Below are 17686 nucleotides of genomic sequence, written 5' to 3'. Positions count from 1 at the left end.
TTATTTTCCTTGAGACTACATGGGAGTGGGATGTGAAATTTATATATCATCCCCCTCTGTCTTTGTGGCAAGATAGTAATGAGCTGAAGCCACCCTCTTGGCAGCTCCCTCTTCAGAATGGTTGGGCACAGAGTGGGTACTACAGGACAGCTGGGATTGCCATCCTGTCTTTATCTGGGTTCAATATCTAAAGAGTCCAGTTCTCTGTTTACTTGGAAACTAGATTTGTGTGTCTGCTGAGTTCTGTACAGGGCCATACCACTTCTGTGCCCTGGGAAAACTGGGAAATGACTTGGGATACCAATAAAGAACAGCTTGTGCTCGAGAACAAAGTGTGAATGTGACAGGTGTGGGTGTGCAGATTTCAGTGGGATGTTGTGTTTCTCATCAGAGTGAGGTCCTTAAACAATAGACATTGGGGTTTTCACAGAATTCTGGAAACTGGGAAGTTCAAGGTTAAGGTGCCAGCAGATGTGGGCCCACTTCCTATTCCTATCTCACATGATGGAAGGGGCAAAGTAGATCTGGCCTCTATTTGTGGCGAATCCACTAGACTAATAAAATCTTAAGGGCCCCACCTCCACAAATCATCATCAAGAAGATAGGATTTCTAATGTGAACGACCAACAACTGTCAGCCCTTTCAGCAGCTCTTTCACATCATCCCTGGTGTTCCATTTAAGCTAAGAGTGGGTAAGACCACAGGGTGCTGTGGAATTCACTTTCTGCACTTTCCTCAATGATCTTGATAGCAGTGGGCCTGGCTCAGAGGAGTGTGCTCCTCTTTTGCATTATCCTATCTCCCTTTGTTTATGTATCAAATACCTATGAGTACACCCCTAATAATTGGACTGCTATTCTAGGCACTGTCTGGCAGTGTAAAGAGAGAGCTTTTAGGTACTTGGTGACATGACTCTGGTAGAAACTAAGAACCTTTTCTTGGCAAGGCCTCTTGGACAAGGCACTGTGGGTCCACAGTCATGAAAAATGACTTCCCATCTCTCCAACACTGTTTTGCTGTTTTGTATTCCTTGTAATTTAGCAGCCAGGACCTGTGTGCTAGCTTGGGCTATGTGCTTATATGCTACCACCCTCACTGCTATCTCTCCAGGAACCTGGGCCTGCTAAGATGGCTGTCACTAGCAGTAGTGGCGGCAGCAGTGGTAGCAGCAGCAGCAGCAGCATTCCCAGTGCCGAGAAAGTTCCTACCACCAAATCCACGCTCTGGCAGGAAGAAATGAGAGCCAAAGACCAACCTGATGGGACCAGCCTGAGTCCAGCTCAGAGTCCCAGCCAAAGCCAGCCTCCTGCTGCTTGCACCCCACGGGAACCAGGGCTAGAAAGCAAAGAAGGTGAGCAGCAGCCGACCAGCCTGCAGGCCTTCTGTTGTGATGCTCTGCCTTGTACTGCTGGAGTGGGCCTCGATCCAGGAGACAGGAAGGTCTGACACTAGGCATGTGATACAGGACCCTAGCTAGAGTCCTGTCATGGGTTCTGAACATTTCCTCCCTCTGTGTATCATGAATCGTCAGTTTGGGGCAGCACTAGCCTGGCATGACTGGGTTCCTGGCCTTTAAGATTCAGCTTGGCTTCTCTACCTCACCTGTGAAGGAGAAAGGTGTAGTATCTACTCCACTGGCCTCCGGAGATCTATAAATACTGTTCTTTCTGGCTCTGTGAGACTTCTGTTCCTGTACCACAGGTTCCTACCTCATGAGCTCTTAGAACCTGCTGGGTTGGGTGCTTCCTGTCTTTAGAGGGATAACAGTTAGGACAGCAGTGCCCCTCTCCTCATTGTTAACATCTTGCTCAGCTCCTGGCTAAGAAGAAGGGCCAAGGAGGACACCATTAGCATCACTTTGCCCTCTCCTCTTAGTATGCTGTCCTACCCTAGCAGAGTTGGTCACCTTCTTTGCCTCCCTCTATTGGAGTTCTTAAGCATACACACCTATCCACATATAAAGCCCATGTGCTTTAAGTCTTGCCTACAAAAGGCCTCCTCTCTGCCTCAAAAATGTACTAAAGGCCTGAAAGACGTCTTTCTGATCGGTTTCTTGCTATAGTCTGATAAGAAACCATTGGTTAGGATGGAGTCCTGCTTCCCCACCAGAACTGTATGAAAGGGTCTGCCTGCAGGTCTGACTACAAAGTGACCAGCCTGGAGGAAACGGTAGGGAGTAAAGGCAATGGAGATGGGTAGTCCATTCCTGCCCACAGTTTTCTCCTTTTACCTCTAGCCCACTCATAGCTGTGGAGTGCGAATATGGAGGGTGTTGAGGCAGCTCCTAGTTGATCATGTGCAGACTTCGGGAAGTTCTCGTGGCAGAACTGACAGCAGTCTGAGCAAGCTTCCTCTTGCCTTCTAGATGAAAGCTCCATAAGTGGGGACCGTGTGGATGGTGGTCGGAAAGTACGGGTAGAGAGCGGCTACTTCTCCCTGGAGAAGGCCAAGCAGGACCTGAGGGCTGAGGAGCAGCTGCCCCCACTACTCTCCCCACCCAGCCCCAGCACCCCACACAGCAGGTATGGTTGTCCTGGATCGCCTTCACAGGAACTCAGCCACCCCCTTCACTCCCCAGGTCTTCCAGCCCCAAGCCGCATGGTCTACAGCATCTATCCTGACAGCCTGGGTGAGGCCAACAGGCCACCCTACCACGTGGACTCCAGCAGTGCTGGGGGGTGGGGAACAGAGATACTGGGGAGCACCTTTGCCTTTAAAGCCAGCAGGCAATATGCCGCCCTGGCCGACGTCCCTAAGGCCATCCGGATCAGCCATCGAGAAGCCTTCCAGGTGGAGAGAAGGCGGTTGGAGCATAGGACTCGGGCCCGGAGCCCTGGCAGGGAAGAGGTGGCCCGACTGTTTGGCAGCGAGCGGAGGTAAGGAGGGCACTAGAGGGCTCAAATCATGTCCGTACTCACACAAGCGTACTTCAGGGATGTTATTTCTATTCAGTGTATGGAGTACTTCCTCTCTGGGTCCCAGACTGTGGTATTAGTTCTCAGATCCTGGCAGCCAGACATGGGACTAAATGCCTGCAGGCTGGCCGCTGTAGGCTGTGCTTCCCAGATTAGGCCCAGTGTGGCTGAGTCTTAGGCTTCCTGGCTTCTCTCTTCCCAGAGAGAACTTGGGTTCTCTGAGAAGTCTCAGAGCGCAGCTAGGGACCAGGCCCTCTCCGTGCCGGCAGCTCTGCAGTTGTCTAAGGGCACTGAAGAGGTTCCAAGATGCAGGAAAGGGAGGGGCAACATAGGTCCTTCCTACCAAGAGCACGAGGCAGCCAGAAAAGCTGCTGGTGTCTCAGGTATTACTTTTACAAAACCTCTGGGTTTTGCTGAAATGGCTTCCCACCAGTGACAGAGATATAGTACTTACTGCTGAAAAGATAAGGCTCCTGCCTGCTTTTCTTTTGCCCTGATGTCCCAAGTTTGAGGACTAGAGAACATTCTACCCATGAGTGCCCCTCAGATTCTCTACCATATTTCTGAGCTATGTTTTGTGTCCAGGCCAGGTTTCTTGCTTAACACCAGACAGGTTTCTAAAGACCCATGGCTGCCCCCAGGAGAGTTTAAAAGCACATCTGTCTGCTTTGCTGGGGTGGGGGCACAACTTTCATTAGACTTACAAAGAAGTCCTCTGTTCAGAAAAGCAACTCCAGACATATCTTGAAATGTCTTCCCTGCCTGGGTGCAGGCTGATGTTCAGTCAGGTGTTGAGGACAGGATGAGATTGGGGAGGACTTTCTCTGGTCCCCTTTTCTCAACTCATAATTAGTTGACACCCAACCTAGCTTGTTTCAAATGACCTATGAACCCTCAGGTACAGTGGGCACTGAGTGCTACTCAGCTCCCGGTGTTCCATGTAATTGTCAATCTTACAGTCCAACAGTGGCTCAATGAAGGCACCTGTTACTTTTCCCCTGATTCAAGGATGTGAAAACTTGGGTGACCCCCACCCCTCATGGTGATTAACAGCTAGTGGGTAGGCCTTCAGCAGGAAGTCTCTGATTCTGTGATAGGAGCCAGCACCAGAACTCCCGGTATCCTTTTTAAGCTTTTGGGCTAGCAGAACTAAAAGGTCTTGTTAACCATTAAGGAGACTCTCAGGGTGGGCAGGGGCAGGTTTACACTGGCTACTGAGCAGGCTAGTTCTGGTGGTTCCAAAATGGAATCAGCTATCCCTTAAGTTTAGTGCCAGGCCAGAGTTAACATTTTGCCCACCTGCTTGGCTAGGCTCCTTGTCAGAAATGTTAATATCGAATGCATTCTTATCCACCTGCCTGAGATAGATACAGTCTCTAGGCTTTGTTCTTGCATGTTCTTCGCCACTATGGGAATGAATTTCAGCTGGTGTTGGTGCCTGGACTACTTCTGCACATTAATCCTGTAACTATCCCTTCCTGAATGATCTTGCTGGTTGGTGTTGCTCTTTGAGGACTGCTATCTGAGGCCCAAGTAGTCCACCTGGTGTTGGACTGGATCCTGGACCCTGATAGGTTAGAGTGACAAGATGTCTACTTTGCAATGAGTTACTATAGCCAAGACAGACTACCACACAGCCAAGAAGTTGAAACCACAGAGTTACTTTTGGAAAACTTCGGTGAGCCAGTAAGCAACCCTCCCTGAGTACCAGTAGCCCTGAGCTTGGAATTTGCTCTTGAGACTTCCGAGCCTTTGAAGGAGTTCTTACAGGAGGTTCTTAGACCTGTGTCCACTAAGTGTGGAGAAGCCATGATCCTTATAACACTTTTAGTGACTAACAGAAAGCTAATGGAACTCTGACCTCTCCACCTTCCTTTGTAAGAGCTACATATGTCAGTGTAGCCCGAGGGAAGCACCTTCCTGTTGCTCTGTTGCTTCAGAAACACCAACTTGGCCACTGAGAACCAGCTATACAGAGGTTGCCCAAGCTCCTGGGTCTCATCGTGTCTTGGCAGCGTCTCTGTCAAGCAGCTATAGCAAGTGCCTCCTGGTTCTCATGCCGACTGCTCTGCTTGGAGCCCTACAAACCTATATACCATGCATGCCCATCTGGCCTGGCACAGCCCTCCTACTATCCTGAGGCCTTGAAGTCCTCTAGCCAGAAACAGTGCTCTCAGCCTGAGGAGAAACAATGGCCTTGGGACAGTGGGGTCTAGATCTTCCTGCAGCAGTCTAGCTGTGCAGGACGCCTTGGCTGCACTTAAAAGGTTTTCCTCTACTGGCAGCCAGCAGCTCCATAGCCCACTGCTCTCCCAGCCAGTCTCCTCACCAGCCTCTATGGTCAGCTAGCTAACCCCGCACCAGTCTTCTAACAATACTGAGTATAGAGGCAGAGTACACACAAGTCCTCCCGAGCCTGCCCTTGCCCTCTTTCCTCCCTTGAGGAAAGGAACTCTTAAGGGAGATTTGTAGTAACCCCTGAAAAGAGGTTCCTGGGTTCTAGGTCATATTCTTCCTCTTGCTTATTAGAGATTTTAATTTTTCTGAGAGGGACCTTTATCACTTCCTCTCAGCTCCACACCACTGGTTCAGAATACATGCCACGCCCACCCTCATTGTGAGGGAGTAGGATAATCCTAGGAGAGCGGGTCTCAGGTTTGGTGAGAAGAGACCATCCGCCCAGCAGGTTTAAGTCAGCTCTCAGACCCCAGGTAGGCAGCCCAAGCCTTCTACCTAATCCCACAAGGTGACTCCTTAGGCTATGGGATAATTATGGGTTTCTTCTCTTCAGCCATTACCTTGGAGTTTGCTGCTTTAAATCTTATATAACTTTGATTTATCATGATTTGTATTTTAAAAGCAGTCTTTTTCTGTTCATTCATTTCCCAGCCTTATTTTCTTTCAGGTCTTGCCCTCTCCACCCTCTGCTGTGTTCGCGCCTCCTCCACCCGCTTCGCTTCCATCTCAGCTCCGTCGTCACTGCCAGAGACCGCCTGACAAGGCCGCTGGCCTTTCACATGAAATCAACTGCTTTGTTTTATTTTGATTTTGATTCCTTTTAATGTTAGCAGAAACTGTTAATTCATGGGCTTTTATCTTGCTAAATTTCGAACACCCTGCTATGGGGTGCATTGTAACTAGAGGGTGCAGTGTGTGCGGAGGTGGTGGTTGTTCTTTATTGTGTCTGACTCAGGGAGGTTACCAAGGTGTATGAGTCCAATGTTGGAGCAGGGCCAATACAGGCCCAGTATGAAACGGTTCTATGGCTGTTCCAGCCCAGCATGAATGGGGGAAAATGGAGTTCAAGTAGACTGAATCTGTGCCCTAAGTCCTATCAGTACTATGTAAACGGTGCCTCACATGCTATACAGGAAGACTAACACTGGATCCCAGTGAGGTAGGCCAGGTGTGCAGGTGACTACAGGAGCCCCTCCTGGACTTGAACGCAGTCCACCTTGGGAACAGGGAGACTCTGGTTCAGCAGCTTCATGTCCTCTTTCGTAGGAGGTCCCAGGTAATTGAGAAATTTGAGGCCTTGGACATTGAAAAAGCAGAGCACATGGAAACCAACATGCTGATTCTGACCACTCCATCAAGTGACACTCGTCAGGGCCGCAGTGAGAGACGGGCCATCCCTAGAAAGCGGGTGAGCTCCATTGTGGGGCCAAGTGGGGTCTTGGCAGCATGACTTGGGTCTGGGGAACACGTGTTGAGTCCCATATGTACCAGGGACATGTTTCTTCTGGGCCTCCACTCTGTTCTCTTCCAGTTAGCCTTTTGAGCACCAGCCTGTCTTCCACATCTCCCTCTTACGGTGTTAGCCTTCTGTACCACAAGATGCTTCAGTGAGTTTTAGATCCCAGTTGTAACTAGCACAATTCCTTCCCACTGAGGCCACCCGGGAACAAAGCCAAATATGATACCTTTTTCCTTCTTTTGTTTTTGGAGTGGCAAGCTGTACCCTCATTTCTCTGCTTAGCCTACAAGGTCCATCAGACCTCAGCAGTCCTCCTCCTCCCAGATTCCTCCAGCCTTTTGCCCACCTGCCTCTTCTGTGGCCTGCTGTACCCAAGCTCTTCTTTCCAGTTTCTTTGTTGCTCAGGAGGTGCCTGCTGTCTTTCTTCTGTTACCTGAGAAGCTGCAAAATTGGGTGGGACCAGTGATAACCAGGCATCCAAAGAAAAGGCTGCTCTACTGACCAAAGCATGCCAGGACATGGGTCATCCCAGAACCTGCTGTGGGGCCTAGACAGCACTGCCCCACTCAAGGAGTGGGGATGAACTACCTAACTTGTTGCCCCCATGCCGCCCAAGCTGCCTTGAGCTGTACTGATGGGTGGCTGCTCTCTGCCACAGGACTTTGCCAGCGAAGCCCCCACAGCTCCTCTCTCAGATGCTTGTCCCCTGTCTCCACATCGAAGAGCCAAGTCATTGGACAGGAGGTCCACAGAATCCTCCATGACGGTGAGCCCAGGCCACGTGCCAAGTTCTCTGGAGATGTGTGCCACTACCACTGCTGCTTCTGGCCACTCTGGGCCACTGTCCATTTATGTCTATATGTCCACACTGGCCCTCCCTCTCTGTACCACCCTCATGCCTGTGAATGCCCCACCCACTGGTCTACAACCCATTGGAAACTGACCATTCTTTCCCTTCTGGGCCCACCAGGACTGGGGGCTGTGTGGCACCCTGAGTAGCAGCACATGGAGGTCTCTGTGCACAGAAGGCTGCACAGGCCACTGCAAGTGTAAAGCCCCAACTTGACCTCTGCTGTCTTGCTTTTGGTGTTTATTTTTGTGGCACTTTGGAACAGGATCCATGTTGTATTGACAGTTCGTCCCATTTGAGGGTGTGTACAGGAATGAAGCTGCAGACAGAGTTCCGCCGGGTCCTCAGCACAGTCTACAGCCTTCCAGGAGACATGGCACACTCACCAGCCCATCCCCCAGCCAGAGCAGTTCTCTATCACCTCAGCTGGTAGCCACTATTCCTGGCAACCACCAGAGACCCAGAGAGAAAAGAGCCACAGGCACCAACTTCCACCATTCCTTGAGGCAGGCACGACAATGATAACCACAACAGAAAGTTTAAGAATCTTTCATAGATCGGCAGCTCAGCAGGCAAGCGAGGAAGGCAGTGAACAGGCCTTCATCCCAAGTCTCATGAAGCAACAACTGTGCACCATCAAAAGGAGATTTCCCTTTGTACGGGTCTCAGGGCTGGAGCATTCTAAAGTTTGTCTCCATTTCCGTTGGTTCTTCAAACAATTCTTGCAGAAGGAAGTCTTGTGAAGCATGGGTTATAGGACGGCTTTGCAAAGGGAAGCCTCGTCTTACTGTGTTCAGTTGTGGCATGGCAAGAGCCTTGTGGCCTTTCCACAGTGGAGCAGGAACTCCCAGGAGGCCTGTCCTGGTTGGTGTCACATCTCTGGATCACTCTCCGTTCTTGGAGTAGTAAGAGACATCAAAACCAGTTTCTGATCAGGACAGCTGTGGAAGAGACCTAAGAGCACTGGGGACCACAGAAAGGGTGGCCAGGGTCTTCGAAGCCTGTCCTTCTGGGTATACTTGTAGCAGATGAGAACTTTGTCTCCAGCGGAATGCAGGCTGCTCTTCAGTAGAGCCAGCACCCACTCAGGTCTGCTGATGGTCCTGACCTACCTTCCTGTGTAGGGAATGAGACTGAAATTCTTTCTGGTATAAGAGTAGCCTTAAAGTTGGACAAGGTTGCTGCTACTTCTTTGTCCACCCCAGACATGGTTTGCCTCTCAGGCTTCTGGCCTTCAGTCCTTCTGCAGCCTCAGCAGGAGCCTTTGGAGTTCCCTTTCAGCTGTTACTGCAGGTGTCCTCCTGTACTTAATGTGCCTGGGGACTCTCCATCGGGCTCATGCTATGAGCAAAGTCCTGAATAGGCCAGAATAGAGACCTCAGAGCAGCCAGGCAGCCTGTGCTTCTAGGCCCAGGTTTGTCCCTCAGCTACTCCCTCAGGGACATGTACCTCTGGGCAGCAACACTGGGGCAAGAGAGTGGGCAGGCTTATCTGGTAGGTGGTAGAAACTGTTCCTGGTACTGTTTCATCTACATGAAAACAACCCTGTTGAGCACAATTGTCCATCACTGGGGAACCAGATGGTTTCCCTTAAGCAATTCTTTTTTCTTTCTCAGCCTGACCTGCTGAATTTCAAGAAAGGCTGGCTGACTAAGCAGTATGAGGATGGCCAGGTGAGTGTGTGTGTGTGTGTGTGTGTGTGTGTGTGTGTGTGTGTAAGTGCTGAGGCCTGGGGCACTGGGGAGCAGATGTAGGTCCCAGCTTATCTTGTCCCTGGTGGGGTTTGTGAGCCCTGATTCATGCCCTTGGCCTACAGATATCCTACAACATCCTACAGTTCCAGCTCCTGCCTATGATTGCTCCTAAAAATCCCCTTAAAGAGTCTGCTCAGAGGCAGAACAGCCAGCCTGTGGCTGTGGGGCTGGATTGTGTTTCCATACAAGGCAGACATAAGGCTGCAAAATCCTTATGTTGGACCATCTCGGCTTTAAGGGCATCATTAGGTCCTGAGAATTGTGAATATTATCAAGTCCAAACAGGAAGACTTTGCAAACCTCACCTTGACCAGAAACATGTTAGGCCCTTGCCTTAGAAGCTCATAGAAACCCAATCTATTATCCTAGCTCCTTTTGTCTGGGAAACTCTGCCAAAGCATCCCCCCTTTCTCCTTCTTCTGCCATATTTAATGCCCTTGGCTTTACCTGAAGATTCAAGTTCCCTTCCTCAGAATGAAGATTGGGACTTTGGCAGGTTAGTTTGTACCTGCTGGCACAGTGGGGCTCACATTGGCGTATCACCAAGTGGCTATGCCTTTCAGCACCCTTTCACAGCCACCATTCTGTGTGATAGACACAGAACGGTCTGCAGTCTCTGAGGTTAGGATGGAGGCCTGCAAAAGCACTAGTCACCAACCACACACTGGGGCACAGAGCTGGTCAAGGCCCACTACTCTCCACTGCCTCATTGCTGGAGTGCATCTAAACAGGGCCTCCCTGAGGCCATAAGCACACGGCTGCCTGCCAGAACAGTCCTCTGTTGCCTGCTTTACCTGTACTCTCCAGGGTGCCTAGATTCAGCTGGGATCAGGGAGGGGCATAGGTATGTTTGCAGGGTAGTTGGATGTTTATCTTTCTCTCCCTTAGTGGAAGAAACACTGGTTTGTCCTGGCAGATCAGAGCCTGAGATACTACAGAGATTCCGTGGCTGAGGAGGTGAGAACACTACAAAAGCATGTGTCATCTCAAAGTCCAGGGCTGAAGTCTGTGAACAGGTAGCCTGCTGCCGTGGGCATCATGGTTTCAGTCCACTGGGGCACATGGACCAGCTTTGATGGCAGGACTGCTGCCCTCCACAGATGGTCATCCTCTGAGGACTAAGTTAGGGTCTTTGATTGCTTTGTTTTCTATATTCTTTTAAGAACAATGAAGTTGGTCTGGAGAGATGGCTCAATAGTTAAGAGCACTTGGCTTTGTAGAGGATCTGGGTTTCTACACCTACATAATGACTCACTACCATCTGTAACTTGAATTCCAAGGGATCCAATGCTCTCTTCTGACTCCACAGGCTCCAAGTACACATGTGATACACAGGAATGCACACATGCAAAATACTCATAACAAATAAATCTAAAAAATAAAAGAACAATGAAGTTTTAGTACTCTGGGTGAACTCAGGTCTAGTTTTGTCTTTTTCTTGAACAAAAATTGAGTCACTAGACAGGTTAACTTATATCTTGCTGTGCCTTGTTGTGGTTGAGGAACTTACATTTAAAAAAATCATTTTTTGTGTATTGGGGGGACAGTTTTGCCATGGGACACTAGCGAATGTCAGAGGGCAATGTATGGGGGGGCCAGTCGTCTCCTACCACAGTGGTCCTTGGTAGCAGGCACATTACCCGATGCACTGTTTCCTCACCACTCCTAGAAGACCAACCAGAGGGCTCTTTCCTTCACCTACAGAAAAAGTCTTTTGAGCACCCTGACAAATCTATGTCCTGCTTTTTCTCTGCTAACTCCATCTGGGGTCCTTCAGAATTACCCATCCATCTTCACAAATCTCACATTTGCCATTCCATGTTCTTAAATTGGGGGTAAAAAAAAAAAAAAGGAAAATAATCTCTTGACTGGTTTATGTATTTAAATTCCTGAGCTCAGCCTCCAGAGCATGAAGAGGAGACTGTAGAGCATGTAGAAGAGATAAACAGGGTAAGCTTTGAGCAAAGCTGGACCTCGTACTCAAAACTTAGTTTCTGTGTGTGCATGGTATAGAGGTGAACTTGTAGTTCTCTCCTACCAAATAGGTTCCAGGAATTGAACTTAGATCATCAGGCATAGTCACAAGCAGCTTTACCTGTTGAAAATATAAGTATTCAGTGAAATGTGTTGTGAAAGTCAAAACTGCTAGCAGAACTGTATTGATATAACACTGATGGCACAAAAGCAGAAGTAGATAAAACTTCCAGTGCCTTGACAACAGGCCAGAGTCAGATTGTACCAATCATCAATGGGTTTGTATTGCTCTACAGTTAATGATGTTTAAAAACAATAAAATAGGCTCCTGCTAATTTTAACTTGCAGCCTTTGAATGCCATTCTCTTTAGTGTTCTTTTTAACTTTTATTATTACTGTGTGTGTGATTGTGTGCATGATCTTTTATGACTCAGATACCACAGCTCTCTTGTAAACATCTGAGGGTAACTGTGAAGTTGATTCTTTCCTACTACCTTTAAATGTGTTCTAGGGATGGAGCTCAGTCATCAGACTTGTGTGGAGAATACCTTTACTCAACATTCCCTTTTTAATGTTCTTTAAGTGGGAAATGTCCATCAGTCATTCAGCTGCATACCAAAGCCTTACCGGAGAAATTACTGAGTTACCAGTTGAACTAGCCATTTCTCTGTGGAATATTATTTGAAGAAACAGCTGACAGATAAGCTCTGGTCACTCAATTTTTGAGTTTGACAGGCATTTTCATGAAAATAAACTAGGAATCTGTTCCTTCAAGGACAATTTGTTGCTAGTAATGAATAGAGTTTGAGCTTTAAAACAAAAAACCAATTTGGGCTAGAGGTTTGGATCAGCAGTTGCTGCTCTTAAAGAGGACCACATGAGGGTTCACAACTAGCATGTACCTACAATTCCAGGGGATCCAATACCACCTAATGGCAGACATTACCTACCCATAGTATACATACAGGCATACAGATAAAACATTCACACATATAAAAAGAAGTACTTCCAAAGAAAAACCTAGTCTGGTCACAATGACACATAGCTGTCGCTTCTGCTACTCAGGACACTAAAGCAGGAGAATCACTTGAATCCAAGAATATGAGACCAACCTATGCAGTATTCAGAGACCTGGACTCAGGAAGAGAAAGTGAGAATGTTGGAGGGTTTATGTTCATCATCTCAGCAGCTTCTATTTATCTGCAAGTTCTGCTTCTGAAATAAGCAGGGATTTAATAGATTTTGCTCCTGCAGAATGAATTGTATAGATATTTAGTATTGTGACTAATTATAAAGTTATAGAACATGCCTGTCAAAAGACATATTCAAAAGGTAGAAGACCCATGATTTCATTGTTAACAGCACAGAAAATTCACTTGATAGGACTGCAGCTTCCACACCACAGTTAAGCTTTAAGACATGACTACTCACCGGGCGGTGGTGGCACACACCTGTAATCCCAGCACTTGGGAGGCAGAGGCAGGGGGGATTTCTGAGTTCAAGGCCAGCCTGGTCTACAAAGTAAGTTCCAGGACAGCCAGGGCTTTACAGCGAAACCCTATCTCAGAAAAACAAAAACAAAACAACAACAAAAAAGACATGACTACTCCTCAAGGTAGACCAGCCAGCCAGTTCCTTGAAAATTCTTCCTTTCCCATCTCTGTGTTAGACCACTTTCTCTTAATATGTGTTAGCCAAAATGGTACCTGAAAAACTGACTGCAAAAATAGAGGAGTCAGGCATCCTCTCCCAAGTTAGGCATGGAGACCTGCAGAAATGTAAATACTGCTACTCTAGACAGTGATTGTGAATCATATTTTGATTTTTTTTTTTTTTTGGTTTTTTTTTTTTTTTGATTTTTTGATTTTTTGTTTTTTGAGACAGGGTTTCTCTGTGTAGCCCTGGCTGTCCTGGAACTCACTCTGTAGACCAGGCTGGCCACGAACTCAGAAATCCACCTGCCTCTGCCTCCCCGAGTGCTGGGATTACAGGCGTGCGCCATCACTGCCTGGCCCATATTTTGATTTTTTTTAGTTGTAATTTCACCATGAAGTGGGTTTAGTATGTGATTCAAACTAGCTTTTTATAGTGCTCATCTCCAACCTCCCAAGGGATCAAATTAAAGATATGAACTACCACAACCAGCTTTTATTAAAGTTTTTAAGTGAATAATGTTTAAATTTTCTATTTTCAATACAGAAAATATCAATAGGTGAACTTAACATAGACAAAATTCTTAAGAGTGTATCCTAGTTTGTAGTTTCTTTTGTTTTTTTGTTTTTTATTAGCCAACTAATCCTCTTTTTCTTTTTCTTTCTTTTTTCTTTTTTTTTTTTTTTTTTAAGATTTATTTATTTATTTTATGTATGTGAATACACTGTTGCTGTCTTCAAACGCACCAGAAGAGGGCATCGGATTCTGATTACAGATGGTTGTGAGCCACCATGTGGTTGCTGGGAATTGAGCTCAGGACCTCTGGAAGAGCAGCCAATGCTCTTAACCACTGAGCCATCTCTCCAGCCCCTAGTTTGTTTTTTTTTTGTTGTGATAAACATAGTGGCCTATAGCAATTTGAAGAAAAAAAGGGTTTATTTCATCTTATAGTCTATAGTCCATCACAAAAGGGAGTCAGGTCAGGAACTGAAGCAGAGACTATGGAAGAACACTGCTTACTGGCTTGCTCTCTATGGCTTACTCAATTTGTTTTTATACCACCCAGGACCACCTACCTCAGGGTCAATATGCCCATGGTAGACTAGGCCCTTTCCACACCAAGAAAATGCCCCATCAAACTTGCCTATAGGCAGTCTGATGAGGCAATCCCTCAATTAAGGTTCTTTTTTCAGATGACCCCAGTTTATGCCAAGTGACACAAATCTAACCAGCACAGAGGGTCTTCTTACTTTTTAGACATATAAAAGGATTTTAATAAGAAAACATTTGGGGCCCAGCAGTGGTGTCACACGCCTTTAATCCCAGCACTTGGGAGGCAGAGGCAGGTGGATTTTTGAGTTAGAGGCCAACCTGGTCTACAGAATGAGTTCCAGGATAGCCAGGACTACACAGAGAGATCCTGTCTCAAAAAAAACAAACAAAAGAAAGAAAAAGAAAACATTTGGGGATTACTGTAGAATTTCTTTGGCTACATACACAGAGAAATGGTGGTATTGACACCCCAAGGGAGGCACTTGTAGAACAGGTGCCTCTTCATGGTCTTCATGGTCTAATCCTGTGACGACATCACAGAAACATGCTCACTTGGGCATCCTCTCTTCCTGAATCTCCTCACGTCCTCTCATTTCCCTCTGCAGGCAGCTGACCTAGATGGAGAAATTGACTTGTCCACTTGCTATGATGTCACTGAGTATCCAGTACAGAGAAACTATGGCTTTCAGATACATGTGAGTCTGGGGCTGGATGGAGTTGCCAGCAGGTTATATCTTAACACATGTGGTCAGCATTCCATCTTCCCTGTTAGTGGTGATGTGGCCATCCTCTGGCTACTGACCTGTACTCTTGATACATGGTATGGACAAAAAAAAAAAAAAATGGGTTTCTGTTTCTTTGTCCCCAGGGCTTTTGAAAGGCTTTGTTGCAGAGATTGTTCTTTTTCTTTTATTTTTATATTGGAGTGTAAGACCATTGGAAGGATGAAGAGTGTGGGGAATAAAAGATTAAGGACTGCTGGAATCAGGTTAAGGGATTTCTAGTTCTTTCTGACATGGGGAATCTGACCTTTATATCATGTTGTCACTGTCACTACCAAATAGGGGTCCTAGGCAGACCACAGTAGCTCTCTAGTCACCCAGAATTCTGGACATGTAGTGTGAACCTGTGTGGAGGCTATAGGAGGCTAGGCCATCACTCTCCCTGCTCCTGGCCAGTTTTGTGTCCTTGCCCCTAGGGCTAGCCGAGCTCTTTGAGGAGAGGAACACATGTGATGGTCTGTGTGCCAGCAACAAGCAAGTGTGCACCACCTTGTTTAGGGGACACCCAGTTCACCTCTCCCCAAGGTTTGGCCCTATTAGTCTGCCTGTCTCAAGCAGGTTATATACAACATTCCTAGGAAAATCACCTAGCCTAGCCCTCTTCCTTTTGGGACTTTGTTTACTTTAGAGATGGAGGCAGCAGTCACCCCAGTAGGCTGACCACTGATGGTTAGTATTTTTTTGTTTAGACCAAGGAAGGTGAGTTCACTCTGTCAGCCATGACATCTGGCATACGACGGAACTGGATCCAGACCATTATGAAACATGTGCTACCAACGTCTGCCCCAGATGTGACCAGGTAAGATGAAGGCCTTGCTAATTGCCCTGCCATTCTCTGAGGCCTGAGCCCAACTATACTGCAACATGAATTCCTTTCCTTCTTCTGGCCCACTGTCAGCTGGCTACATGTTGCCTGTGATTCTTTGGTTTTCTCCCTCTGCTGGCCTTATAAGCCATACAGGTCACTCTCATGCCTGTTCTCAGAGTGGAGGTCTTTGTCAGCAGTTTAGCCCTCAGACTAGGTTCAGGCTCCACTGTAGGCTTTCTCTGGTAGCTGTTCCCCAGCTCTGGGTGGAAGCAGAGTTTTGCTTTATTTCTACTATAGTTTTGCACTGTTGTTTTTTACTTTCTCATCAGAATTTTACATCTGTCTGGTTGTTAATATAATCTAGAGATACTTCTATCTCAGATGGTGGGTCCTGAAGCTCACATCTGAAGGCTCTGTTCTCTCTGTGTTAACATGCTGTTGTGAATATTTCTTGGAACATGCTACATGCCTCCCCTTTCTAGTCTGAATAGTCTAGATCCTAAAATATTCATCTTCAGGACAACCAGGGTTCCATGTGTGACAAGTCTTCTGGGCTTCATCCAGGTTTCATCTTGAGCACTTTGGCCCTCTCTTGGTTCATGTTGCTGCCAAGTATGGTTTTGGGATCAGAGGTTTCGGTGTATGTTGGTCAAACGGTACTGGCCTATGATAGCATTAGCTATACCTATTCTTACCTCAGACTTGTTGAATGAGAAGGAAAGGAAACCTGAATTCTTGTCTTCATCCCCTTTCAGGGATTGTTAACATGGTCATTTCTTTACTCATCAGCGAACAGTATACTGACTTCTGCATTACAGGACCAGTTGGTCTGCAAGGCCATAAAATAGCCCTCTGCCATTCTCAAGAACCATGCTGGCCGGGCAGTGGTGGTGCATGCCTTTAATCCCAGCACTTGGGAGGCAGAGACAGGTGGATTTCTGAGTTCCAGGACAGCCATGGCTACAAAGAGAAACCCTGCCTGTGCTAGGGAATTAGAGAGATGGCTGCTCTTTCAGAGGACTCAGGTTCGAGTCTCTGTACCCACTGAGTTCCAGGAGATCCAACATCCTTTTCTGGCTTCCATAGGCACTGCGTATACATGGTACACAGATGTACTTGCAGGCAAAACACCCTTACACATTAAAAAAAGTAAATTTAAATTTTCTTTTAAAAAGAACTGTTGACAAATAAGCAGTGGCCTCCCTCCCTCCATGGCTCCTCCAGTCAAGAGAAGAGCCTGTAGCACAAAGCCCTGTAGCAAAATGAAAGGGCATGAGCTGCTCTTCTCAGGCTGTAAGCAGATGGAGGCTGTGGCTGGAGGGAACTGGAGCTGGAGTGCCTGAGGCTGGTGCTGAGAGTGCTCGTGTGCCTGGTTCATGAAAGCACTGAGGCCCAAGGGACCCCGTATCTCTCTTGTATACTAGTCTTCCTGGCTAGAATCTACTTTGTAATTTAATATGTCTTCAAGCTGACATGGTGCCTCTATGTCCACTTGTTTTTATCCTGGGTTGTTCTGTTTGGCCCATCAGAAGGTAATAGAAGCAAGGACAGTAGTGTCAGAGCTCTCTTCCCATTTCTGTCGTGTTGTCTGTGGTGAGGATGTCTCACATTACTACAATAGTTCTGGGTTGGGACATCCTCTTCCAGGAGCATAACTGTTGGGAATCCTGTCCCTGTTCTCAAGTGTCAGTTTCAACTCCCCACATAGACCTGAAACATCACCAATATTCTCAAAATTCTAAAAGGTCCACTCTGGGTTGTTTTGGTCCCTATGCAAAGATCTTGCTACATTACCCAGGTTGGCCTCCCACTCTGCTGTCCTGTCTAGCCTGCCACTTGCTGGGTCATATAGGCATGCTTTGTTGCAACTCACTTTTAATGGATGGTTGTGAGTTCCCTGTGGTGCTAGAAACCAAGCAAGGTCCTCTGCAAGAGCAGGATGTGCTGGTCACCCCTGTGCCATTGATTAAGCCCCTTCCAACTCATTTTTTATTTGTATGTTTATATGATCTGAAACTGAATCCTTGCTGATCCTTCTGCTCTAAAGCATTTGATTTTTGTTTAAATACTTGTATTTCTTATTGTGTGGGTGTTTGTGGGGGCATGGTTTCACAGCACACTTTTGGAGGTCAGAGGACAAGTTTGTTAGTTTGTTTTTGACTTTTTATTGTTTGTGTACATGTGCCTTGGCTGTTGTGCA

The 17686-nt window shown here is 47.1% G+C and overlaps 1 protein-coding gene across 6 annotated transcripts in view; it reads left to right on the top strand.

The window, feature by feature from the left end:
* Positions 1–17686, top strand: part of Mprip (myosin phosphatase Rho interacting protein) — a 117621-nt gene that overhangs the window by 75830 nt on the left and 24105 nt on the right. For 2 of the 6 annotated variants that reach the window (XM_052197321.1, XM_052197322.1), the window contains exons 6-13: positions 1111–1351; positions 2366–2522; positions 6420–6561; positions 7271–7378; positions 9079–9135; positions 10105–10173; positions 14502–14591; positions 15368–15477. In XM_052197321.1, the coding sequence (XP_052053281.1) occupies positions 1111–1351; positions 2366–2522; positions 6420–6561; positions 7271–7378; positions 9079–9135; positions 10105–10173; positions 14502–14591; positions 15368–15477 (974 nt within the window). Of the gene's footprint in view, positions 1–1110; positions 1352–2365; positions 2877–6419; positions 6562–7270; positions 7379–9078; positions 9136–10104; positions 10174–11115; positions 11167–14501; positions 14592–15367; positions 15478–17686 lie in introns of all 6 variants that reach the window. The other 4 variants (XM_052197316.1, XM_052197317.1, XM_052197319.1 and 1 more) reach the window with 3 other exon arrangements.

This window comes from Apodemus sylvaticus, chromosome 10, assembly GCF_947179515.1.
Source record: "Apodemus sylvaticus chromosome 10, mApoSyl1.1, whole genome shotgun sequence".
NCBI lineage: Eukaryota > Metazoa > Chordata > Mammalia > Rodentia > Muridae > Apodemus > Apodemus sylvaticus.
Note: the sequence above shows the minus strand (reverse complement) of the source record. Positions and strands in the feature narration are given on the sequence as shown.